This window comes from Rissa tridactyla, chromosome 2 (assembly GCF_028500815.1).
Source record: "Rissa tridactyla isolate bRisTri1 chromosome 2, bRisTri1.patW.cur.20221130, whole genome shotgun sequence".
Classification (NCBI taxonomy): Eukaryota; Metazoa; Chordata; class Aves; order Charadriiformes; family Laridae; genus Rissa; species Rissa tridactyla.
Genome location: NC_071467.1, coordinates 59,907,212 through 59,933,840, shown reverse-complemented (window position 1 = coordinate 59,933,840; position 26,629 = coordinate 59,907,212). Strand labels below are relative to the sequence as shown.

At 35.7% G+C, this 26,629-nt stretch overlaps 1 protein-coding gene across 3 annotated transcripts in view; it reads left to right on the top strand.

Moving 5' to 3' along the window:
- Positions 1-26,629, top strand: part of CDH19 (cadherin 19) — a 66,249-nt gene that overhangs the window by 18,309 nt on the left and 21,311 nt on the right. For all 3 annotated transcript variants that reach the window (XM_054193078.1, XM_054193079.1, XM_054193080.1), the window contains 7 exons: positions 7,572-7,798; positions 11,137-11,431; positions 18,000-18,119; positions 18,743-18,907; positions 19,653-19,837; positions 21,027-21,284; positions 24,336-24,468. In XM_054193078.1, the coding sequence (XP_054049053.1) occupies positions 7,601-7,798; positions 11,137-11,431; positions 18,000-18,119; positions 18,743-18,907; positions 19,653-19,837; positions 21,027-21,284; positions 24,336-24,468 (1,354 nt within the window). In that variant the 5' untranslated portion in view covers positions 7,572-7,600. The remainder of the gene's footprint in view (positions 1-7,571; positions 7,799-11,136; positions 11,432-17,999; positions 18,120-18,742; positions 18,908-19,652; positions 19,838-21,026; positions 21,285-24,335; positions 24,469-26,629) is intronic.

Below are 26,629 nucleotides of genomic sequence, written 5' to 3'. Positions count from 1 at the left end.
GATAGTGCAGTGTACCACAACTACTGGCATAACTGAATCTTTTAGCATCTCGGCATCTGTTTACTAAATTGATTTTTTCATCAAAATAAAATTGCTGAAGCTATTGAATGACTGCAGAAAATGAACATAATTTTTCATGAAGTTAAGTCCTAATGTAAGCATTTCAGTTTTTCTTTAGCTAAGAAGCATCTGGACTGAAGTATAATGTAGTTGTGTGGTGGAATAGTCTGTGAAAAAGAACTAAGTATAATCATTAATTTACCAGTGTTCAGACAAAAGACGGACATTCCTTTCTTTTTCTTCCTTACAAGAAAGTGAAGTAGGAATATCTGCATCTCTTGTCTATGAAACTACTCATGAAGTAACTTCTGTTCTTCAGTTAATAATATGTGGAAAAGCTATGCTTCCAAAAGAAGAGAAGATGCCACACCAACCTGGGAGAAATCCTAAAGGTTTAATTACCTCTGAGGAATCTGCTGTAGCTCTGTGTGTGTGTCAGCGTGACATTCTTGGTGACACCTTCTGGTCTTTTTGGGTGATTTCAGTAGACTCCAAAAGAAACCTTTAATTTATCTTGATCACTTTCTGATGTTTCAGATTTAATTTTAATATTATCTCGGTTTCAGCTGAGACACAGTACCACAAGCTCTCACAGGGAAAGTTTAAAGGGATATTGGATTGCTTTTGGCTCCACCCATATGCAGTGTTTACCTTAACCAGCACTCCCAAATGTCACTGGTGCAGAACAAAAGCAGTCTGGCAGACTCCTGCCCACCAGAAATGTACCCTTCCCCACACACTCTATTCTGTTGATGGAAATGGTGTGGGTCACTCTTTCTTTGTGGGCTGGGTCATCTTTACCAGGCTGTTTCTAAAGGAGCTCAAAGGAATTGCAAGAAGAAGACGTGGGTCTCCTTCTGCCTTAGGCATGACTGAAGTGTTTGAGGATGCACTTCCAGCTCTGTGTAATACAATTGGTAACAGTGAGTGAAATAATGATTTCAAGTTTCCAAAATCATGACAGTCTTTTCCCACAGAGTCACAGCAGTGGCAGCCGTCACCTAAGGGAAGTCAAACATAAGAATGCTGATCCAGACTCAGAAATACTGTGCTGGTCCCAGCTACATATATCTCCAGCAAATTGCAGATCAGCAACCAATTGCTCAGTTCTAAAAATACGGTTGGAACAGGGTTGAAAAAGGCAAGAGACTGCCTAGGTCATCTTGTATGCTCACATTCATTAGGAAATAGGTATCATGCAGACATTTCTATAGGACAAAGTTCAAACTAAAGAGCCTAGCACCAGTAGTCACTGGGTTTAATTCAGAAAAGCCGTGTTGGTTTACTCATGTCTTTTTGTGATTAATATAACTCCACAAAGGGAATGAGAATGACCAAAGATACAGTGGTGTGAGGTTGTAAACCATAGAATATGTCACCCCATCCTCTATACTATCATCTTCTTTGGCTTGTGGGCTGAACAGGGAACAGCTCTACCACTTGTTTTCTTCAGTCACTGCTAGAAATCTCATCCTTCACTTTGACCCCTTTCCCCTTATTTAAGACAAATGTCCTACTTTTCCCTACAGTTCCTATAGGTTTATAATGGGAGACATAGCATTTGAAGAAATAAATATCACAATATGATACAGTAAAAGACATTTTGAATCCATACTAGAGTATGGACAGAATTCTGGCTGCTGCTTTTCATACTTTGAAGACTCAGGGTTTTGTCACCTGAAATGGCATCTGGACTTTTTCTAGAGTGTCACAGATATTCCAGTGAAATACTGGGGTCAGATAATATGTATTAATATATTACCTGGAAGGACAATCAGTAAACCATTATAAAACAATAAGAATGACAGAATTTCTTGTCTGTCAGCTGTGCACTGATTAAAATCCACAAACCTAAGGGTGCTAATCAACTAACAAATTTATTTCTCTAAAGCTATTTTGCCCATGTATAACTGACAGATAATTACTCTGGCAGTTCTATATAATACTTTGAAGACCTTCCCTAATAGTACAATAGCATATTTACAAAATGAAGAAAATAATGTACCAATTAAAATAAAGTTAAATTTATGTCACATTCATAACATCTTAGTAATTGCTCTCCATGTAAGTAAAGTGCTGGGTGACTAATGGAGACACATATAGCTGTACTATGTTAACTGAAGACATTGCATTTTAGATGTTACTTCTGATAACCAGAGTAAAATTAAATTCAGTATACTTGTTAGACGTAGCAGTGCAAATTTATTAAAAAAAAAACCAAAACAAAAAAAAAGTGTGTGAAAGACCAGAAAGTCAAAAAAGGCTACATTAAATATTTAGATTCAATAAAAATAATAGCTAAAACTAAAAAAAATAAAAAGAAAAAAATCAAAATTAAATGTTAAGCTAATCATAAAGAAAAGAAAGTAGGCAGATAAACATAAGCTGAAAGGCATTATAGAAAAGGTGACCTGAGATTTAGCAGGACTGTTATCAAATTTACCCATTCACAAAAATCAACCAATCAACCAATCAACCACATAATATCTATATGTGGCATATGAAAACTGTGAAATTCATTAAAAAATGAAGTTCAAATAGCAAAATAAATTCTTGCTAATTTTAGTCCTTTCTTCCCAGTGTTGCTTTTTATCAACTCAGTTAAACATTACTGTCACAATAATGACTTCTGTGTCAATCTGTGGTGGTAGTTATCAACGGAACTGGAGACTGAATCCAGTATCATTGGAGATAAATAAGCCATATTTATTCCTTAGTGGTTTAATATGTCTTTTTCTAGCATCTCCAAATAAAATCCTTACATTACATGAAGAATGGAAAACTTATATAAAAAAATCTTTGTACTGATTACAAAAGATCAAATCACAGCTAAAAATCAATGAAGATGGTAATGAAGAGTTTCTAACACATCAAACCTGTAGAAAGTGTTATCTGCCTCTATGTGAAATTTATCAATGGTAAGAAGCGGCGAGAATAGGATTAAGTCCACTACTTTCCACAGTCTGGAAGATTTTATCATTGTTCTACACAGATTGGAAAAAAAAAAGGCCATGAAACATATGCATTAATTAAACTAGTTGGTATATATATGATTAATTTTTTGGGAATTCTAGCAGTAATATAGCCTAGGTGTCTACCATATTGTGTGAAATCTAAACTGGTCAATGAAAATGAGTCCATATACAGCCTTTTATAGAAGGAAAATAGAGCAGCTGCAGTATAGTACGCTAGGATTATCAGTAATCAGCCATATAAAATGCAACTAGGACAAAAAGCCAGTAGACATAGTACAAATGAACAAATGTATGGTTGAAACTATGTAGGTTTCTATCCATTCAAGCTTTTTCTAACATGCTAATCCATAGGTGTTAGTTACAAATACCCTTTCTACTTTATCCTATTAAGTGAAAATTAAAGATAGCAACATACAAGGGAGACAAATTTCACTATAATCATAATAACACCGATGCACAAAAGAGAACTTGCAACTGAAACAACATCATGTTAGTCCTCTGCCTGCGATAAGAAATGTATCTCAGAAGCTGCATATTAATTAATTAGATTGGCTTACATGAAGTTTTCCACTTTGTTGTTGTTGTTATTTGCTTGATGTTATTAAAACAAGCAAAGACACCATCATAATCCACTAAATTGAAATGCCAGTCTTTCAGTCCGGCATTTTTGCTTCTCCTCAAGGAGAACCTTTCAAGGACAGAAAGATTTGTTTTTCTCAGGAGTCACTGTTCCAAAAATCATGCTGTAAAGTAACACCGAGGTCATCTATGAGATGGTTCTAATGGTTTCTAGTTGAGGAGTATCTACCATACCCCTTGTTACCATGTTTCAGTGTTTTGTAACCTCCTAATTAAAAGGCTTTACTTACATCAAGTTATGGGGATTTTGTTACAAAATTAAGCTGTTTTTTCCTTATTCTTCAGGTAACAGAACTGGAACAAAATTTATCCTTACCTTCACTGTAATCAGTTGTTTTGGAGGTTTTTAATACTTTAGAAGACTGATGTTTTGTCTGCCCTTAGTCTTTTATTTTTTCCACCAACAAATATTTAACTTCACTATATCCTAGTGGCTGTATTTTTTAAAACTCTTTTTCTTACTGTGGTTATTCATGCAATGCTAGGAAGTAGCAGGTATTATTTTGTAATGTAAAGACATGATCATAACTTAAAATAAATTAGTATTAAAACAAAGGTAATTCAGAAAGAAGGCAGGCTGCCAGCACACCTAGTACTAATATCCAGTTTCAAATGGTGACAGGATGTCACTTGGTGATGGTTCTACAACAAACCTAACAAAGGACTCTGCAACTTTGTGCCAAGAAGGTAAATCTGTTGCTAATCTATAGGAAATTTGTGATTTTCATTGTGTATAAAAGGAAGATATGGCTTTAAAAGCTGTAGGCTTCTTATTACAACTGCAATTGATATTCTCTTTACTCTGTTCTAAGTATCAGTCTTTATTATTGCAATCCAATGCACGTGAGAGTGGAGATGTACTTTCTGAAGAATAGGACAGGAGCAGAACAATGGTACCCATTTCTCTTGTTCCCTTGGGAAATTATTAGTGATAGCTCATTTGCTCATCTCTGAAAATATATTTGCCTTTTTTTTTTCCAATAAGAGATTATTCTATTAAAAAATTATCTATTTGTGCATATTACTATAGCACCTAAAAGCTCTGTGCTTTTACTAATCCTCCTTTCTGCAACATATTATAATTATAATTATAGCACAGAGTACAAGGTCATTCCATTTACAAAGACCTTACAAATTAACTGTAAAACAAGAGACAACTGATGGATAGGGAAAGACAGAGGAGTACAAGGGAATAATGAGACAATACTAGTTACTGTGATAGGCATCAGTCTCAGCAAAGAATCACCTTAAACACTGTGAACACTTTTTCCCTTCAAGTAGGTAACACTGAAATTTAGATTTTTTAAGGAAAGACTAGAAATACAGGAGGGAATACAAAATTTCTGGATATTTTACAAGAGCTACTTCTGAGAATGAATTACAGTCTGTGGAACAGAAAGAAGGAGATTGCTTCACAAGGGAACTATTGGATTTATAAAGAATGGCAACATGTGCTGGCCAGAGGCTGGAGGCAGTGTCTCAATGCCAAATGAGTAGGAAGACATTGGAAGCAAATATGCTTTGAAAAGTCCTGAAAGTCAAGGCAAATTGAGTATGTCTGATATAGCAGAGACAAGAAAATCAGAAATACATATAACTCTCAATTCCATTACATAGCTTTATAGGTTTTTTAAAATAATTTGCCTACCTTCTGTATTTTCAAATTAAAGTCTTTTTATACATGTAACAGTGTGAAACATATCAAAATCTAGAAATGCTTTTCCCCCACCAATTTTTCCAAGATGTGGTGCTTGAATCCATGTATCATAGGTTATTAACATAAATTAGTAAAGAGGAGACACTGAAACGGACCAAAATATTAATTATGCTCTTTAATCTGTTCATTGTGATGGCTAACTGCTGTGTGCATTGCTAAAAGCTGGCCAACAGTAGACCAGCGTAGCCTTATTTTGTACCCTCACTATGTTAACATGTATACACGGTGTCTGTCAGATGAGTTTTGATAATGAGTGTTTGTTTGGCATTCACTCTGCATGAAATACTGCCCCACCAGCCTGAAATACTCTGTTGAACAAGGTGGGCATTGTCAGAACAAGCAGCCAAAGCACCAGCTAATGGGTAGCCAGAAGCATTTGCTATGGCCCAGACTGAACACCTGTCTCCTCATTTAAATAGTGATTGAAATAATTTTCTTTATGATTCCTCAGAAAGGTCTCTGGCTATTCAGCTTTCATTGTTTGAGTGTCTGTTCTTTGCTATGTACTGAAATAAAATGAATGTTCATTTTCAAGTTTAGTTTCTGTGCAAATTACTGCTTAGCGTTAAATACACACGTTGGACAGAGAGACTCTCCAAGGCCTTTATGCCTTCTAAGCCTCACTCATGCTTTATTTGAGACCAAAGTTGAGCTTTATTGGCCTTATCTTCTTGCAGCTTTAGGAAAATAAGCAGTTTTCCACAGAAAACTTAAATGAGAGAGCGCCCAAGTCACACTCCTTCCATTTCAGTCTCATCTTGGACTGTTACAGCTTTACGGTTGAAAAACATAAAATGTTAAGAAACTGTAAACTGCACTTTAACACCTATAATTCTATATGCCTTACTATTAAAACTCCTTTACCTTTTACTCAGTAAATATACATATGCAGATTACATTTTAACAGAATAATGTTCAGCATCATGTAAAATTGCTGTAAGGAAAGAAATAGTTGTGTATATGACCTGTCTGTTATTTTAAGCAATTAAGGCATTTCCCTTTGCATAAAGATGGCTATTTATAACATTATTATTTAAATTGTGATCTTAAAATACATAGATTAATTTTTTATCCTGGGCAAGTAAAAGGCTCATGTATTTTTCAGGCCTACAGTAAATGCAGCCAAATATTTTTTCCAGTGTACTGTGCAAACTGACTGGCATGTGGTAAATTCATAAACCAGACTACTCCTGCAAAGGAAATGTTATTCTTCAAGGCTAACGCCTTGAAAAAGAATGGCTAATGCTATCGCCAAGTAAGGTTTTAAAACTTGAAATATGTGTGGTAAGGATTTTCAAAATTTTCCCTTTTGCATCGTAGAAGATGGCCATTCTTAACTGAGCATTGCACTTTATTTAAAATTGTTTCATTTATTGTACTAAAAATCACTGAATGGCAATAATAGCATATAGTTTTTGCAAACTTTTTTTGCATTTTCTGAATGAATACTTTGTGCCAATAAAACAAGCTGAAGAAACCTACAGCTTTCGAGATGCATTTGCTCTTTGTCTATTTAATTGAAGACAAGAATGTTAGAAGTGGTAAAATCAGTTAAGACAATTTCTATTGTGCAGGAAGGAGAAAGATGCACATTTTTTCTGCTTTTTCATGGTACCCTACTACCTTCGGCATTTTTGCAGGCATTTTGCTGAGTTGGGAAAGAGGAAAAGAAGAGGTTAAAAGAATTGGGGAAGAGGGAAAGAAGTAGTTAAAAAAATATCTGCACTATTCTATTTCAGCTATCAATCCTCAGGGGCACCAAGGCTAGATGTTCACCCTTCAGGCAGTTCTGTGACTGCATCTCAAAATGAGCTCTGTCTAAGCAGAAACATACAATTATTCCAATCAAATTATTCCTAGGCTACACAATACAATTACCCAGCTTAATTTGGAAGACGAATTAATTGAAGGATGATTTGCCTTTTTTGCATAGAAAGTCCCTGTGTAGGATATTCGTAAAGAAAAGTTGAACACTTGACTTTCATGCCAGAGTCTCTAAGAGAATCTCTATTTTAATCAGAAACAGACTTTGTTTCAGGTCTTTACTTTTAGGGAGGGGAGGCGGTTTTAACACTGCAAATCAGCTCTTATATTAGCACAGAATCCATATGTAAAAGTGGAAAGACAAAAGTGATGCTTTGTCACAGTTGTTTGGTTTTTTTTTTTCTTCTCTTCCACAGATGAAAACTGATTGAAAGAAGGGTTCAGCATGAATTTCTCCACATTGCTATCTCTCGTGCTGATGCTGGTTCAACTTTGGCCTTGCTCTCTGAGCACACAGAACCACAGCGCTCAAAGCACAGATCAGTCTTTCACAGCAGTCCGAAGAGTGAAACGCAGCTGGGTATGGGAGCCACTTTTTGCAACTGAGGAGCAGACTTCAATGGTGCCTGTGTATGTTGGACAGGTATGATAAGTAATGACTAAAGGACCATACAAGGTTTGATTTAATGTGCTGATTAGAAGCTTACTACCTTGACTGGGAAGACCAAGCATCACCAGTGAGCTGGAAATATCATGAAATGTAGAAAGAGGAGCTCGGGGAGCTGCAATAAGGCAGCACAACATCTGTCCTTTCCTGTGACCTGACTTAGGGTCAGAGAACTCCAAGAGCTGGAGGTCATGGCAGCACCAAGGACCTTCCTTCACCGAAGCTGGCTGTCAAGGAAACTCCACATTCTTTCTGTTACTAAAACTAGTTCCATACACAGCAAAATAAGGTATCAAGCTGAAAAGTTTCTTCCTGTCTTCTGAATGAAAGTTAGGGACTCATTTATCAACATCTGGCAATTTGCTTGTGCTATTTTTGGCACTGCATCAAAGCAGCCATACTGAGTGCAGTGTAGTTTACAAACAGTATTTAGCATGATTTTCTATTACACTAAGTAGCAGCTGATTTACCCCTCATTAATTTTTAATAAAGCAGATTAATACTAAATCCTTTTACCACTGAGAAACTACAGGAATCTGCATGGTTCATTAGATTAACGTAGGTTTAGCACAACGAGCAATTATTTTTTGCTGTCCTTTAAAAATGTGCTTTAAGATAATTGTCTTAATGAGACTTTATCTGCCCATTTCTTCTCTCTCTGCTTATTATTAGTATTATGGTTTATTATTATTATTATTTATTATTATTATTTATTTTTGTATGCTAGAAGTAATTGTAATCTTGAGATCTAGTTTTCTTTTCTTTAAGGCACTTTCTAGATGAATGAACCAAAATAAGTTCAACTGCTAATTAAGTGGCACTAAAATTTAATTGGGCCCAAAGGGTGAAGTGCTCAAAATTCATTAATTACTTTTTCACAGCCCCTTCGAAGTAACTACTATAGAAGTGTGATGTCTCACTTCTGAAAGAACAAATGTAGACATACTCATTTTTTAGTTATTATTACTTTTCCCATAGCTGGAAAACAGTTTCCTGTAAAAGAAATTTCATAAATGTCATGTATTTTCATAGAGCTTCAGAAAAATTTCATAATCTTGCCTTTCTATTTCTCACTCGTAAATTATGGGGAATTTTTATTGAAGGTTATGGTTAATTTATTGCAGTTTAAACATTGTCAATCAGACATATCTACTTGTGTCTTTTTATTGAGTAGAATATGCTCTGATTTCAGTAAATGAAGTGACAGTCTATGATCAACACACAAATTTTTAGTAAACAAGGCCCTAAAGAAAGCTGCATCAATGAAAATACAGAGGTAGAAAGTCTTTGTTTTTAAGTCACTATTCCATATCAACTTCTTTTCTCAGTCAGATTCAGAGCTCAATCTTCAAATTTTATTTAACATAAACTCATGAATCCTTTTCCATTATCATGTGTAAGAAAACGAGATGTGTCTATCAGCACTGCAATGGCTGATATATGAAGGCAAGTACATAAATTCTTTGTCCCAGTTTTCATTTAGAACAGTTTATTCTTTTGTGTCTAGCTTAATAAAACAGGTAAGCTGAGAACCTTTGGTATGCTTTCTCAGTAAGTGCCCTCTATAAGAGACCTCTCATTTAACACGGTTAAGTTCATGAAAATATTTTAGGGATAAATGATTCTGAGTGAAGTGTTTTGACACCAGTTATGTCTAAACAGCCAGTTCAAGGCATGCTTCTGGTATCTAAGGATTTGATGCGCTCTGTGATCACATCTGAACCTCATCTGAGGTTAAAGATCTAGATATTCATCACCTTTCACAAGGCCTTGGGTTCATGACAAGGAAACTATAATTTATGGATCAAAAAGAATCTGTGGTGCCCCTTAGCCAGATGCCAAATTTGGATGGTATTAAGGTGAGATCGACCAGACCGCTCATAAAGGGGTGAACTTGCCCCATGTTTTGCACACAACCACTCATGTTGAAAACATTTGACGTTCAGTTGTTTGTATTTTAAATGGCTCTGAACTCCCTAGCCTTGAAAATTCTCTCTCTTCTACTGGCAAGGGGAGTTAACTCTGTATATTTTAGGGTTTAAGTATTCTGATAGAACTCAGAACAGGAACTCAAAACTGTTTCTCATGTCAGAGCAGTGTCCCAGTCACACTCTGAATAAACTATCCATTTGATGCATGCAGACAAATATGCATTATGAAAATCTTACAAAGGCATGGGCATTGTTCCAAAAAAAAGCTAAAATGATTTTTGCAACTTCAGAAGTTATTACAAAATATGTTGAGTATAGGGCAGTGTGCCATTTACACCTCATAGTTAGTTCTTTCCCACTCTGTGGACTCATATCCTACACCGAGCTGTAGGATCAATATGCATGAAGCAAAACAGTGAGATTATTGAAGTCAATGGGGAGACAAATTATTTGCATTTAAAGCCTGCTGCTTTATAGGAGAAGCAGGTTAAATAAAACTATTATTTTTTTATACTGGATTTTTCAATGATTATCCAAGCTCTTTGAGAATTTGACATCTTTTGTTATGAACCCAAAATAAACAAAGAAAAAAATTAGAGACTTGATACAATAGAAATTGCTGTTCCCATAAAATCCACCTGTGGGTGCTTGACATGTTAAGGACTTAATTTATTGCTATTAAAAAAAGTACTGTTACATATTGTTAACATTAACATAAATATTCCATTGGCATGAATAAATGCAGTTGGACTGCAATGGTCTCCAGACCTCGGATTCATGAGAGGAATCATCACCATAAAGTTCATCTTAGCAAGACATCAAAGGATGCAGATCATCCTGGAAGGAAATGGAAAATGTCTTTCAATTTATTTTAGAACAAATAATATAGGCTTATAACACAGAATGGCTTTCAATCTCTTTAATATTTCAACGGAAGTAGAACACCACTGTCTCTGGTATTGACTTTTAGTATTGCTGAGTAAAAAAAAAAAAAAACAAAAAAAACTTGCAAAGTACACTTTTCATTCATAATAATAAATTTAGATTATGTTTAATGACCTTTACATTGTTTTCAGCAGAAGTTTATGGGTGCTGATAAAGCAATGATCTAAAGTAGGTACTTATATTCATTCTCTGTACTTCAAAGTGGCTGAAGCAACTTTTTTCTGAGGTTTACCATGCATGTATATGTCTGTTATATCGATATTTTAAAATTGAGCTATGACTGCCTGAAAATATGACAGTACCCTCTTTTAAATATTAGTATCCAAGAAGGCTCACTAGTGACAGGGTTCACTGTAAAATGAAAACAAAGCCTAAAATGAATATTCCAAAACTTTATTCCTCCCAAAATGTGGCTTATTTTCTGTTTTATACTTGCAGCTGAAATCAGATTTAGACAAACAGGATGGCAACCTAAAATACATTTTGACTGGGGAGGGAGCTGGAAGCACTTTTATCATTGATGAAAATAATGGCAAAATTTACGTGACACAAAAGCTGGATCGAGAAAAGAAATCCTTCTACACTCTAAGAGCACAAGCAATAAGCAGGAGCACTCAGCTTCCTGTTGAACCTGAATCAGAATTTATTATCAAGGTTCGAGATATCAATGATCATGAACCACAATTCTTGGATGGACCTTATGTGGCCACTGTTCCAGAGATGTCACCTGAAGGTACGACATGCTGTGAACCAAACTCTTTATTTCCTGATTATTTTGTAGATATCTATGTTGATATAAAATCTTAATAGCATATTTTATAGACTGCCTTTCAGTAAGAAGGAAGCAAACTATTTTACAAGCTTGGAAATTTGCAAAGCTATGTGCTTAAACTGAAGGTTGTGCATACCTCTACTTAACATCCTTGCCTTTAAATATTTGGGTACCTACACGTACATTTTACAGAATCTGAATACATGCTTGGATGGACTGTAGAGTTGTCTTTCCCATCAGTGATTCAGACTTGAAATTGGTAGTTGTTTAAAAATGTAACGTTACCATTTGAAATAGGCAGAGTACTATAGCCAGTTGACACTGCAAACAAGATTTAGGGCTGACAGATTTTACTACTTTTTCGATCACTACAGCACCCTAGTCTCTAGAAAATTTCCCCATGTATGATTGTTGTTAGAACCTGTCAGCTCTTCAGGCTTCTACCAACCTGAAAGAAAAGTAGCATGCACGTAAACGTCAAAGTCCTCTGACCTCAGTTAACTCTTAAGGACATAAATATAAGCTTGGTTAAACTGAAAAGTACTCAAAGGCATCCTTCAGTCTACTCTGATTCTGTTTAATAATTAAATAATATGTCTTTATTATTCTCTATGTGGTATAATTCATGTTGTACTGTAACTGGAAAAGAATCACATTCACATCACAGGCACTCATGATTTTCCCCATAAGGATAGTTTCCTTCCTATTAGTAGTGAGTCCAGAACAGGAATGGTAAGAAGCTGATCTGGGGCTGATGTAGTGAATATCCTCACATCATGTATGATGCCTACACTGAGAAACCTCTTTCCTATCAGTCAGCTTCTCTTTTTTTGGATTAGATGGTGTGCAGTGAAGGATTGACGTCCGATTTCCTAAGCACATGAATGGTAATTTTCCTGTCAAGAGGAAGAACTTAACCCCTGTACCTCTTCTTTCCCATGTCTACACGGTCAAACAGATATGCAATAGGATCTGTCATGTATCTGGAAACTTAATACAACAAATATGAAACAAAGTTAACATCTGGCAAATATAGGTGTATGTGTACATACACATATGCATACATAGTATGTCTACGTATAAATTTAAATCCTTAAGAAAACCCGAAGTATGAATGCAGATGACATAAACAAGCATGTTATGAATACTGCTATATCCAAACAAATATCTTCAAAATAAAGAGAATATTACATTCTCTAAGTTTTACAGAAAGGATCCCAGTAATCTTTTAAATTCCTAACTGTATCTTTCTTGTTTTTTCTATTGCAAATAATATTGAAAGGAAATTCAAATATTGTGCTACTTAAAACTGTATGAATTAATGAGGTCATTAACTTAATAGTATCAGTGATCATAAAAGGTAATAAAAACTATGTTTCATTCAGCATTACCCATTCGATTTTTAGAGCAGATTCAGTGAATCTTTCACAGGAAGCTGTAAACTTTATCATCTTCTGCAAGCCTGCATAGCAGTTGCAGGAAAAGGATATTCGTGCCTGGGGTCTAATCAAAAGTGGGGTTAGTATCCTAATTTCTGCCAGGAAGCAATAGTGCACCATCATTACGAGCAATAGCTACAAACGACTTATGTTTAATCAACTAATTTCCCAGTCACCCTGCTTATACCACCTTCTACTACGGAAATCACTTTTGGGTGTATGATTGTTCCTTCACTGCCACTTTCTTCCATACAGACAGGCTTATTTGTCTCAAGACTTCTGCATCTGAGCTCTTGGTCAAACAACTTTTTCTAACACAACTTGTTGCTTGTTCAGAGGGTATCTCTAGCCTTTGCATCTTGCTAATTCACTCAGGTTTGGAGATAAGAAGACAGGTGTCTTGTCAACGATGTCTGCATTTGGGGTTTTTTTTTGTGTGCTCACAGTAATAATGGTAATGGGCATAGTTCATTGTCTAGAATTATCTGTGGTTACACAAATTTAGGACTTTGACAATGCCATTTTCTCCCTCCCCCCCCCACCCCACCCCGCATGGTAAAGCATTGTTTATAAGGCACTTGCTATCTTAAAAAAGTGGCTTTAAAATAGCTGATAATTTAATCTGTCTTGATTTATACTCATAGAGACCTGTAACCATTCACAGAAGTATATCAAGAATTAACTTATGAATTCTTTCTGTTTTATCTCACTGATAAGCTCCTGTCTTAATGGAGATGATATGGGGAAAGAAAAAAAAAAAGAAAAAGGTTAGGGTGGTACTTACCGACAAAACCAACAGTAGTAATCTTTTCCTGTATACCTCTGTTTCTCACCTGAAACCATCAACAAACAGTTGACAGATTAAAAGTTTCATTCTATATTGGCTTGAGTTGGCTATAAACTGACACCGTAAAAATGAAAAGCTCAGCAGTCTTTATCCAATCTCCTGTGCCATCTATTATATATTTAAATTCCTAAAATACCATATCACTTCACCATAAGATTAATTAAACTGTAAAAAACTTAATTTATTTTGTGATATTCCTGTAAGATTATTTAAAAAAAAATATCTGGTAAAGAGTAGAAATACATTAATCTGAATATTGAAATATTTTCTACAGTGCTTCTTCTGTGTTTGACTTCTCTAGCACTAATACTGTAGCTATTTCAGAGATAATTCTTTCACCTACTTCTTCCATGTAGACACTACTACACTACTGACATACTAATGTGTATGCCTGGTTTATAAATGGTAAATGGAGTGATGTATAATAGTATATACATTAATTAGTAGTCAGCCCGAACACGTGAAACAGGTGAGCCTTGGTGATTGAAGTCCACCATGAGGACTTCTCTAGGCTCACTTACCCTGCTTGTCAAAGGGTAGGGACTGCAATTCTGAGGTGAAACCTGTTTCAGTGTGCATCCTAAAGCGTTAATCCTTACAAGGAAATTTCTAACCTCTCAGTAGATAGAAACAGTAGCCAACTAAAATTTGCAGCATTGATACTGTAATGGTTCATTATAGCAGTGTTTTTCTCCCAGTAAAATAGAACATCCCCTTGGATAATAAGGGATGTAGACCAGAATTAGTTTAAATGATACAGTGCAATAGAGAGACTTGGCCTTTGCTCTGTTTCAGAGCTCTCTAGCAGCAGTTCAGCTCACTGATGCTAGACCTGGGATCTCCTAGTAATTTCCTCACAGAAAACATGCTCAGGAAGCGTAGTCTATACTTGAGAAAGCGGTTCACTGTTATTGCACATTTTGTCTGGAACTAAGAAAACAAGGAGAGGATAATTCGCATCTGACCACTTGCCTCAGAGAACCACAGAAAAACAAAATAGGGACATGTAATTTTGCCTAAAGTTAGGTACAAATATCAGTATATGTATATACTAATGTGCCAAGAAATTAGAACAAATTTTACTTCTTTCTTAGTTCTCTTTTATCTTAAGTTCTAAATTTTATTATGCAAGTGTCACAGTAAATGAAAAGCATGTCAGCAAATGGACTCTCTTCTGAGAACACAGGACTCTGGTTTTCCCTCAGGCATTTGGTACGATTTTACATTAAGCATCTTCCATATAGCTGTTAAACTTGTACAAATGCAGTGTATCTGATGGAATGGTTAAGGGTCAGATGTAATAATATATCAGTGTTTAGCGTTTTTATAGATTTCAAGCTCTAGTTAGAAAAATGAATAACTATTTGCCATGTGAGGGCCCTATAGTTTACCTAGTGGGCTGCAACATATAAATGGCACTACTATTTTTTGCCCAAGAAGGGTAAAACCAAGGCTGCAGCAATACAAAGAAAAATCTTATACAGCAATTAGCAAAATACAGTTTGCCTTAAATAAAGTAATAAAAAGCAAAAAATGTGTAAGCATGTTTACTATCCAGCTTAAGACATTACTATGTACATAAAACACATATTCGGGGCTAAATTTTATATCAACATCACACAGACTCCCATATTCAAAAATGCATGTTTGAAAGCCCACAGACATATTCAGTTAATTTTTCTCTGCCATGATACCCATTTTCACATAAGTGTTGTGAAACTCTATCATAGTTTGTTTGTCAATGATATCATGTCATGGATGCAATGTCATGAAGTGGGATTTGTTTTGGGTTTTTTTTGCTTGTTTGGGGGGGTTGTTCTGTCTTCATTGATTTTTAAAAAAGATACTATTTGTATCTGATCAATTATTCTTCTCCCAACCACGGAGTTAAAACAAAATGGCTTTTTCGAGTTTTTTTGAGTACATAATATTAACATTGTAATTTCTGTCACTCAAATATAAATGTCGAGGTAAACATGATTCCATTCAGTAAATGGCTTGCTTTTTTTTTGCCTCGGGTAAAATGTATAAAGAAATACAGGCTTCATGACAGTGAAAAATTAAAAACTGAAAAAACATTCTAAACCCAGGATAACATTTTTCTTCCGCTTACTACATAGTCTATATTTAATGTAGAGGTTCATATAGTGATTATGAAATCTTTGTCCTAAAGAAAATGTGAGAAAGCATAGTCCTCTTTTACATGGTATCCTGCCACCCCAATTTAGAAATAGTCTTCCTCCTGAGAGTGCAGGAGATCTGTTATTTCTTCCCTCCAGGTCAGCTCCCTCTTTACCACATGCCCCTTGCCTGCTCACCTTTCCATTATATCCACTGGCTGCATCTCCCTGAGCCCAGCTGGGCAAATTCCATGCTTCTACCTTCTGCTATACTCTGGAAGAGTCAACAGGCAAGCAGAAAAGTAGGCTGGGGCTAAGAGAAGCAGCAAATGCTGGTTTAAATTCAATATTTCTTTCTAATGGTTAGAAACTGCACATAAAATAAATACCTTTAAATGAATGAGATGCACAAATGCTGTAGTGATAACTTTGCAGTCCTATATATGTCGTATTTTATCCCTGATTTATTAAATACAGTGCTGTAAACAAGTCCATCTCTAAACGTAGTTGTGGACACTTGGGTTTATTTAGTAGAAAATGGCATTTATAATAGACTGTACCTATTGCATTATTCATAGTTTTTGATCCCTTCCTAACTAGCACTCTCTATTTTTTTGTTTGTTTGTTTCAAAGCAACTGGATTCTAGTTGTGCTGAATTGTCTTAGAGGATGAATTTCCTGGATTAGTTAGAATAGTTTCCACAGACCGGAGCTGATATGACATTAACAGTTGTGTAGCTGAATATTTCCCTTCAGTCTTATTAAAAATATTGTTCTTCCTGAAGCATATATGTTGACTGATTAAGTATTAATCTGTCATTTTATCTTTAACATTTCTCCGGATCAATAAGGAGCAGTATATATATGTATACATCTATGCACACACCTAATATACACCTAAATGTCAGAAGTTTGGTATTGCAGGTATGTTTTGGAGGGCATACAACTCCAAAAGTTGGAGGCAATTAATAACACTTTAGTGTGCTTCCACTCTGAGAGAAGTTAACATGCATTATGGAATCACTGGAAGTGCTGATGAACAAATAAAAAGAAAATGCAAAAAAAAAAAAATTTAAATTATCAAAATATTTTATTCAGCATATCCTTTTATGAGAAAGCCTTCTTCATTTCTTTTTGAAAATAAAACTATTGAACTGCTAAAATTAATGTATTTGTTTAATTGGGGATAAATATCAACTTTGAGTTTGTCATAAAAAAGGTGTTCCTGGTCTAACTCTTTGCACTCCATCATTTCTTCTTCTTTTCTCCTCCAGCATAACTATACAGCTCTATTGGTAAGCAGGTGCAACCATGTGAACATATTCCAGAAAGTTTTAGAAAGTAGCTTGATTTCCCGCTGTTCCTTATGAGAAGTGATATTTGTATTCTTAAGCAGAATCTAGGTGAGGAATAAAGACAAAAATAATTATTACCTTGCAAAATGATGCTACTGTGAATATTTTCTTTTAAAGGAAAATCAGCACTCATGGTGCCACGAGATTGCTGTCAATCTTGTATCTAGGATATAACTAACTTTCAGCCAGACTGATTCTGATGTGGTTTTGCACCGGGGAATCTGCTGTCACTCTTGTACTGGGACAGGCTCATTAAAGACTCAAGGATAAAATATGTCATCAGAGCCTTGTTATACTTCTTGTCTGCTTTGCTTTCTAACAATTAATTTCTGTATCACCAGTGGGCCTGCTGGTGATAAAGCAGCTGTGTTTTCTTATTCCCATGGGAAACTTCCATAAAATACTTTGAACAACATAAAAGGGGAGGAGAAACAATCTGCTGTACTCCATTCACATACCAGAAATTAGGGAAAAAGGCATGTGATATGTAGTATTTTAAGCAACATAAATATAGTGCTGAAAAGTCATATGCTATTTTTTTTTTATTTTAATTGAAAATATGAATGCAACAAGAATAGTTGCCCAGGAAATATTTTCACTTTTTAATGATAAATTTTAGAAGGTGCCATTTTCTCTGTAAATTTTCCAGGCTCTTTGCTAATATAACTGCTATGTTAAAAGTTTTTTTTAAAAAGTTAATGTTTTGTAATTATGAGATAATTTATACAAGAAGAAAATAAACATAATCTATTTTATTTTTTCCTTGAGGTACTTCGGTTACACAGGTAACAGCTACAGATGGTGATGATCCTTCTTATGGGAATAGTGCCCGTCTGCTTTACAGTCTCATTCAGGGACAGCCTTATTTCTCTGTGGAGCCAAAGACAGGTACTACAAATGATCTTGTAACTTGAAAACATTCATAAACTAACATAAAATGGATGCAAGCAAAAATGTCATTCTTCATTTCAACACCAAAATTAACTGACACCACCCTACACTTGTACATCTTCGTATAGTCTGTAGATCTAAAAGAAATAAACTTTTTCTTTCCCATAGGAAGCTGAAATTCTTTATCTCTAGAGAATCAACAATTTATTTAGCAAATTATCTTGCTAAAGAAAAGAGTTGAATTCTGACTACCCTATAGTCAGACCTAGGAACAGCTCTATGAGTCATTATGTGACGTTCCTATCTCTATGGTGGAGAAACCACCAATATGTGTCATCCCTCCAAAATCCTGATTTCTGAGGAAGAAAGATGGTTATATATGGTAGAGGACATATATGGTGTGTTCTGCTCCCCAGAACTCTAAGTACGAAGAATGGATCTGTCTTACAGCATAGATGTTGCCATGAGTACTAATTCACAGTATTAGGACAGTTGTGCTGTGCACGGTCTAGAATGTAAACTCATAACTGTGTCCAATGATGCATTTTATACTCATATGGTTAGACATTGGGAAAAAATGTGACTATCATATGTCATTATATTATGATTTTCATTTTTAGGGGTCATCAGAATGGCTTCCCAAATGGACAGAGAAACAAAAGATCAGTATTTGGTCATCATCCAAGCCAAAGATATGGTTGGGCAGGCAGGGGCATTTTCAGCAACAGCTACTGTCACCATCAACCTCTCCGACATCAATGACAATCCACCTAAATTTCAACAGCGTAAGTATAGGCTACTTACAGTAGTTGAAGTCTTGAGGAAATTTAGATCCACTGTAGCTCTGTTATGTTCACTGGTAGGTCTTTTCAGAACAGGTCTGCGCTTTGACTCCAGTGTACAGATTTAAATAAAAGTAAAATAATAACAAATCCCACACAAAAGCTCAAAAACCAAGAGGAAAAGAAAACCTATCATTACAAAAGGCCTCAGGCCTACTGGTTTTATTGCTAGGCTTTGGAGACAAATGACTTACTAAACTGCTTTCCACATAGTTTGATCCACCTAAGCCTAAAATCTGGGCAATGGAATATTTAGTACCATTTTCACTCACCTTATTTCTTTTTTTCCTCTCTTCATTGTTTGCTGACAGATACTGTAAAGGTTCTGGCAAATGGTGTGACCTTCTCTGTCCAGGGAGTTTGTAACAGATGTGGGATCTGCCAGCTGCGCTGTCAGCAAGAACTAGTGAAATGCAGTTGGGAAGTGCTGCCTTCCACTGTTTTTTGTCACCCTGTTGGTTCTCCTTAGCTCTTTATTTACTGTTAAAGTGGGGCTGAAAGAGGAGGACTCATGAGTGGAAAGGATGTCATCCCCTGCCCCCGAGATCTATCTATTGCTGGATTAAATCCATTGCTCTAATAAAAGCTGGGGGCTTTCCCCAACTTTCTGAGACCCTCAGGCCGTCATAGCTACAGCAGCTATCGACCATGGCAGATCACTAAACTGTGCCAGCATTTGTTTCTTTAGGACTCTACCATATGAACGTCTCTGAAGAGGCTCCTGTGGGCACTACTGTAGGCAAAGTCTTCGCAGAAGACAGTGACATAGGGGAGAATGCAGCCATGAACTATTCCATTGAAGAAGATAGCTCAGGTGTTTTTGACATCATTACTAACAATGAGACTCAAGAAGGAATTATCTTATTAAAAAAGGTGAGATCTCAGAAACCTCCTAAAAAATCTCTAAATACTGGAAAGAAGCTCCTTAAGCAAGCTGGATGTTTTAAAAGGCCTATTGCTTTGGATTCTACTATTTTATTATTCTATTCTTTTTTCTTTCTTCAGGCTTTGTGATTTGATTGGGATATTAGGGGGATAAAAAGAAAGATGCTTTTCTTTCTGTTTAATTACTTTTTTTGACTCATTCCTACCACTGCTGAATACAAGAGTGGCAGTCAACGTATCTTAATGTTATGTCTAGCTGTGCATCCCATTGTGAGAAAATGTTCTATCTCTTTTGTGCATCACTGTAAAATCTTTATCAATAAATTGTACACAATATTTCCTCACCTCCAACACCTCCTGTTAAACTTAACTGAAGCCAGAATGTATTACAGTAGTAGATAGATAGTGGAGTTTTATTATGACATAGCTTTGAAAAGACACTAAATATACTCACAAAGATGACAGTTTATTAATTAAGATATTTAAAGATATTTAAGAGGCTTTGATACTGTATGATTTATTTTGGAATCACGTAGGAAGATTTCTGGGTCATCTGTTCATCATCTGAAATGATGATAGAGTTTGATAATACAGTGAAATCCAGGAGCCTGAAGAACTGAATGCTATAAATTTGGAGGGTTTTTCGCTTGTGGGTTTGTTTGGATTTACTAGAACTCAGTGTTTCTTTTTTTAATTACAGAAGATCATGACTATCTAAAATAGTAATGTAACTGTGTGTTTATTAAACACTCTTTGTTGCCTTCTGGAATTTATTTCCTTTAGAGACTAAATGTTGACATACTCAACTAACCCCCACAGATTTACTGATTCACACTGTTTATGTAAGAGTAAAGAATAGTGTTCACTAAGGTTATACCTATGTTGGAAATATAAGTACTAACAGAAGAAGCTGTTTTTCTTAGGGCTGACATCCTATGGGGAGACTTTTACGGTGTTGTTGTTTAACTCTAACATTAAAGCCAGACTATATGTGAAAGCAAAGTTTAATTTTAAAGTGGTTTTAACCTAAAAAAGAAATCTTAGAAGTAACTACTTTTGAAACATTCCCAAAAGAAGAGTAGCACTATTTTGTCTTTAATCCCACACTACTTATTGAATTGTATTTATTCAAATGTGAAGAAATATTCCACAGCTCACTTTCTTTCTTTCTTAATAGAGAGTGGATTATGAGAGCAAGAGGAGATACAGTATTCGAGCAAAAGTTGTAAACAGGTACATCGATTACCGTTTTCTGAAAGAAGGACCATTTGAAGACAAAACTGTTGTCAAAATCAGTGTGGAAGATGCTGATGAACCTCCAGTTTTCACCTTGGAGAACTATGTGATGGAGATTGCTGAAGGGGCTATGAGTGGCTCACTGGTAGGCGTTGTAACTGCTAGAGATCCAGACGATGATGACTCTCCAGTCAGGTACCTAACTTAAAAATTTAACAGGCCTTAAATATAAATGCAGTTGGGATTTCCAAAGACTGTTTCTGTTGCTTATCTTACAGTTAATCATGCTTTCACTGGGATAGCCTAGGTTTTTCTAGGTGTCACGGTTTAACCCTGCTAGGCTGCTAAGGACCACACAGACACTCCCTCACTCCCCCGCCCATTGGGATGTGAGAGAGAATCAGAAAGGTAAAACTGTGAAAACTCATGGGTTCGGATAAAGAGAGTTTTCTAACTAAAAAAAAAAAAAATAAAGAAAGAAAAAAAAAAGAAGAAACAAAGAAAACAGCAAAGGTAAAAACACCACAATAAAACCCCAAGAAACACAAGTGATGCAAAAAACCCTTAAAACATTTGCTCACCACCAGCTGGCCAATACTCAGCCAGTCCCTGAGCAATGGCAGCCCCTCCCAGTTTTATTGCGGCACATGACATCCTATGTTATGGGAAAACTCTTCGGTCAGTTGAGGTCAGCTTTCCCATCTGTGTCCCCTCCTAATTTCTTGTGCACCCACTGGCAGGGCAGTGTGAGAAGAGAAAGCACTGCTCAGCAATAACTAAAACATTTCTGTGCTATCAACACTGTTTTCATCACAAATACAAACTACAGCTTCATCTAAGATACTGTGAAGAAAATTAACTCTATCCCAGACAAAACCAGTACAGTAGGTTAACACCTGACCCCTAGCCCAAAATATAAATTAATTAGCTTTGTTCGTGCATCTTTGTAATCACTTTGAGATTGGCTGATATTTTAAAAAGTGGCCTGGAAGAGGGTCTGAATAGCAGCGGAGCTAGGGTAGCACAGCCAAACCTGTAAGTGCCTGGAGGTGTGCTACTCTGTTGCCAATAACTTCTGGAGATCTGGAGAGAAGGACTCATTGCTGGGAGGGAGACACAGAAAAGCTCTACTGGCATCTGCTTAGCTCAGCATGACCAAAAATTTACCAATTCCCTATACATTACTACAATTGCCCCACAGAAATATTATATAAAAGGAGTCCCCCAGGCTTTTAATTTTGCAAAATAGTTTTGCTGTCCCTTAAGGGAGAAAACAGGTAATTTATCTTCAACATGGGGTTTATAGTTAAAATAGCATCTTGAGTTACTTGATGTAATTGTGTACTGTGCAATTTAGACAAGCTAGGATACAGGGACAAATGGATGAGACACAAAATAATTTATGATGTGTAGATTTCTAATAGTAGAAATGTATATATATGTATGTGTATTGTTACCTATAATTACGACTTCAGAGGTTTAGTCAATGCAAGGCCATTTGTTATGATTTTGCATTCATTTACTGTTATTTAGTAAACTAGTCATAAGTTAAATTCAATAAGAATAAATAAAAATATACATGTACTCCCCCCCTCCAAAAAAAAAAAAAAAAGGAGAGGACTTGTGGTTTATTTTGATGACTGAACAATCTCCTGTGAAACATTTAAACATAATGCGTATCTATGACTTCTTAATTTGAAATATTTTGATCGAACTTGCTACAAAGTGAATATGTCTGCATAGTCCCAGACCAGTGATGCATATATTGCATCACTGAGTTTCTTCAAAATAAATCATGCCACTTCTAATATAAAGATATATTTATTGGACTAAGTTCCATGCATACGAATCTAATTTTGAAACCATTGCTATCATAAATGACAGCAGTTGCTTATAATATAGAAAGCTTGCTGTGTTACCTTGCAAACCCCAGTTTTCAAACAAAGTAAAAAAAAATGACATGCATCAAAACCTCACTACATAAATAAAAAAAAATAACTAAAAATTTGCAACAGAGATTTTCTGAAAATTATCTATCAAGAATCAGACCACCAAAAAAAAAGCAAAAAAAACCCAAACCAAAACAAAACATCTATGTCAGAAAACCCTAAACAAGCTTTGTATGTGGAGGATGAGGAATACCAACATATAAAAAAAAGGAAGAAGAAATTGAATTGTAAATCCCTAAAATAGAGGTTTGTAAATGTCAAATCTTCGGCTCAAATTATAAGAACTTTCACTGTGTTGTGCTGGTTCCTTGATTTATCCTCTTACTCATTTTCAAAACAGACAAAACATAACTATAAGTAACAAGTTAGAAAGTCATCCAACCACTGGCACATAATCTGAGCTGGACTCCTAAGTGCCAACAGGAGATAGACTTCATTAAGGAGTATTAAAGGTACAATAAAAGTGGGAATAGTTGCATGTGGGAATTCCAAACTGGAGTGGTAAGAACCTTTCAGACCTTCAAAAAGGTTCTATTTCCATGAAATAGACTCTACTAGGAACTGAAATATAAGGTCTTTTTTTATATATATATAATGAAAAATATTATTAAATATCCTTTCTATTTGAACCAATACCTTTGGTGTCTTTTTCAGTCCATCTCTGGCCTGTGACCAGTGTTTAGACTTTAACAGTGTGAATGGTATGTATGTATATATGTGCGCATGTGCATGTCCACGTACAGACATGGCATCCTGAGCCTTTTCAGTGAAGACTCGGGAACACTGGACTCATTTGAAATCATCTCCTGCATTAGGATTTTCTACGCCGCCTAGGTGTCACCTTATTACAGATAGTTGTCTGTCTTTATAATGCCCATTCCCTTGGCATCAGAGCATGTCAGCAATGATAGAACAGATTTGCCATTTTACCTCCACTTAGCTGTTAGTGTTATCCATTTCACAAGTGGCAATTTTGCTGTTTCTTTTCAACGAAGTCATTCACCTGCTGTGAGCCTGACTTAGAAGTGAGAATGAATAATGTATTTCAGATTCAGTTCATATTAATAGAGATCTGAGACATATTTAATTTTATAAAAAGAAGAGCTTTGATCTTGGCAGCAGTGAATTTTAAATGTTTATAAGTGTACATCTTTCATGGTTTCAGAGTTGTTGCAGCACACATTTATATGTATATATGCACAGCTCTGTTTTCTCAACTGACAATAGCTTTCCATGTCCTTGCCCCTGATGGAACATTTCAGCATTGGGGAATCTCTTTACTTTTTTTTTGGTGCAGGTACTCTATTGTCCACGGCATGCATTTAAAGGGATTGTTCAGCATCAATGAACACAATGGAACAATAATTACAACTAGACCTCTGGACCGAGAGATAGCTTCTTGGCACAACATAACTGTTACGGCCACAGAAACAAGTGAGTAAGAAATTTAAGGAACGCTGTGTTTTATATACTGTGAACTGTAATTATCTTCCGAATATGCCTTCTTTTAAGTGGAGAATACATGCCTCTTTCTCATTATATTACTGTTGCCTGCTACATTAAGGAGCATTATTAAAATGATTAGTTAAATAGAAGTGGAATGTATTTGAGCTCCAAGGTCCTGTGCTCTTTCATAAAAGATGACCTTAGAAAAAAAGAAAGGAAATGGTAATAGGATCTAGACTGTAACGCTTTCAAGTTACACTGAAACATATGAATTGCTCCTGCAGTGCAAGATCTTATGTTAAATTAGACCCTGGTTAATTTCACACCAGATTTTTGACTAGTGTGAAATTAGCCAGGGTCTAATTTAACACCAGTCAGAAACTTGTGGTTCAAATTAATTGTGAATGTAAGGCCTAAATCAGCTAGACTTCTCTTCAGTGACAATTAAATCTGTGAAGCATCCTTTATATAGATTTCACCTGTCAGTTATGTTTGAAAGTCAAATGCAAATTGCCTCTGTTTTTGCTTTTGGTGATCTGGTTGCCCTAATTCTGGGACAACACTCTAGAAAATTACCAGCTGCTGATGTATAAGACAGTTTAACAAGATTATTGGGATATTATTTAAAAACTAATCACATCCATCCTCAGGAAGGAGAAAAAACATATGAAACTGGAGTCCAATCAATAAATCAGACAGATTTTGCCGAATACTTTTAGCATGTTTTTTTAGTCCTGAATCTCAGTTAAACGTTATTTATTACTAAGACTACTTTAAACATATATTCATAAATTGTACTGTTCCCAAAAGGGAGAATTCCCTGTATATATGTAGAATATTACTGCTAGAAATTTAATATAGGATAGTCAGTAGCCATTTTCAATGAAGTCTTTATTTTGTGTTTGGGAATTGGTAGTATTATCATCCTTTTCAACTTCTCTGTGAGTTTTTAGGCATGAATGTATTTTACTTCTGATCTTGTTGGGCAGCTGGCAGGTGTTGGTAAAATTGATCTCTGGCATATTTTTGTCATGCCTTGAATAGCTCTATGGAAACACAGCAGGATGACTTTGGTCTGGACTTTTCTGTTTAGTTAAACAATAAAATAGGAAAGAACCAAATGTTACAAATGAATAAGTGTCTCCTGCAGCAAAAGAAAGCAAGGAAAGTTATTGTAGAGAAACCGAGCCCTCATTATCTTCATATTCTTGTTCTTTATTTCTTTAATGATGATAAGGTCACTGTCTATAACATTATACTCAAAAGCATTGAAGTTAGGTCACCTTGGTCTGGGCATACCTGAAATGCTTTATATCATGAACTATTAGCATTTTATTCCTTGAAATATAGTCATAACATACACTGTATGAGACATTTGGTGGATGACATTGTGGCTCCACTGAAGCCAAATCAAAATGCCTTTAGATTTCACCCAGACGAGATATTCATTGCAGCTGAGACAGGTATTGAAATTGCATTACAACAGCAACCTCTCTATGGGCCTACTGATGTCCTGGCATTCATACAGGACATGTGCCTTTTGCCTCTATTGTAATGACAGGGATCAGAGATTAGTAAGAGGATCTTGCCTCTCTTATTGCAGAATCATGGTGCGGATCATCCTATCCTCATGCCATGCAGATAGCATATTTTAAAGGTACCCAGAAGTAGATCTAATTCATTGGACCTTAAACACAAGCAGTCAGAACCTGTAATCTGTTGAGTTTCATTCCACTTTATGCCTAATATGGCTCTATCTCAAAAGAAATCATGTTTCCTTTGATCAGTTTTTACTTGGTTGTAATCAGCTTCCACCTAGTACAATGGTGAAGCATAAACAATAACATTCTAGCCATACATGAGAGCAAGAAATCCTTAAATCACCAGCTTTCCTTAACCCTGATTTACTGTGTCAGATGATGATTGACTGACAATTAATTAATTTAGAAGAGAAATATCTGTTTCAGCTTTCCCACTATTGAACTATAGATGACCAACAAAAATTCCCAATGAGAGCAACTGTCTTGAGCTTACTTCCCAGTTTTTCTACATGCCCCGTTGGGAAAGTGCATTACCTGCAAACTTACCTGCAAGAGACAATAGTCATTTTGCCACTGGGTCTTGAAGACGTCCTTCCATAGTGGGTTCC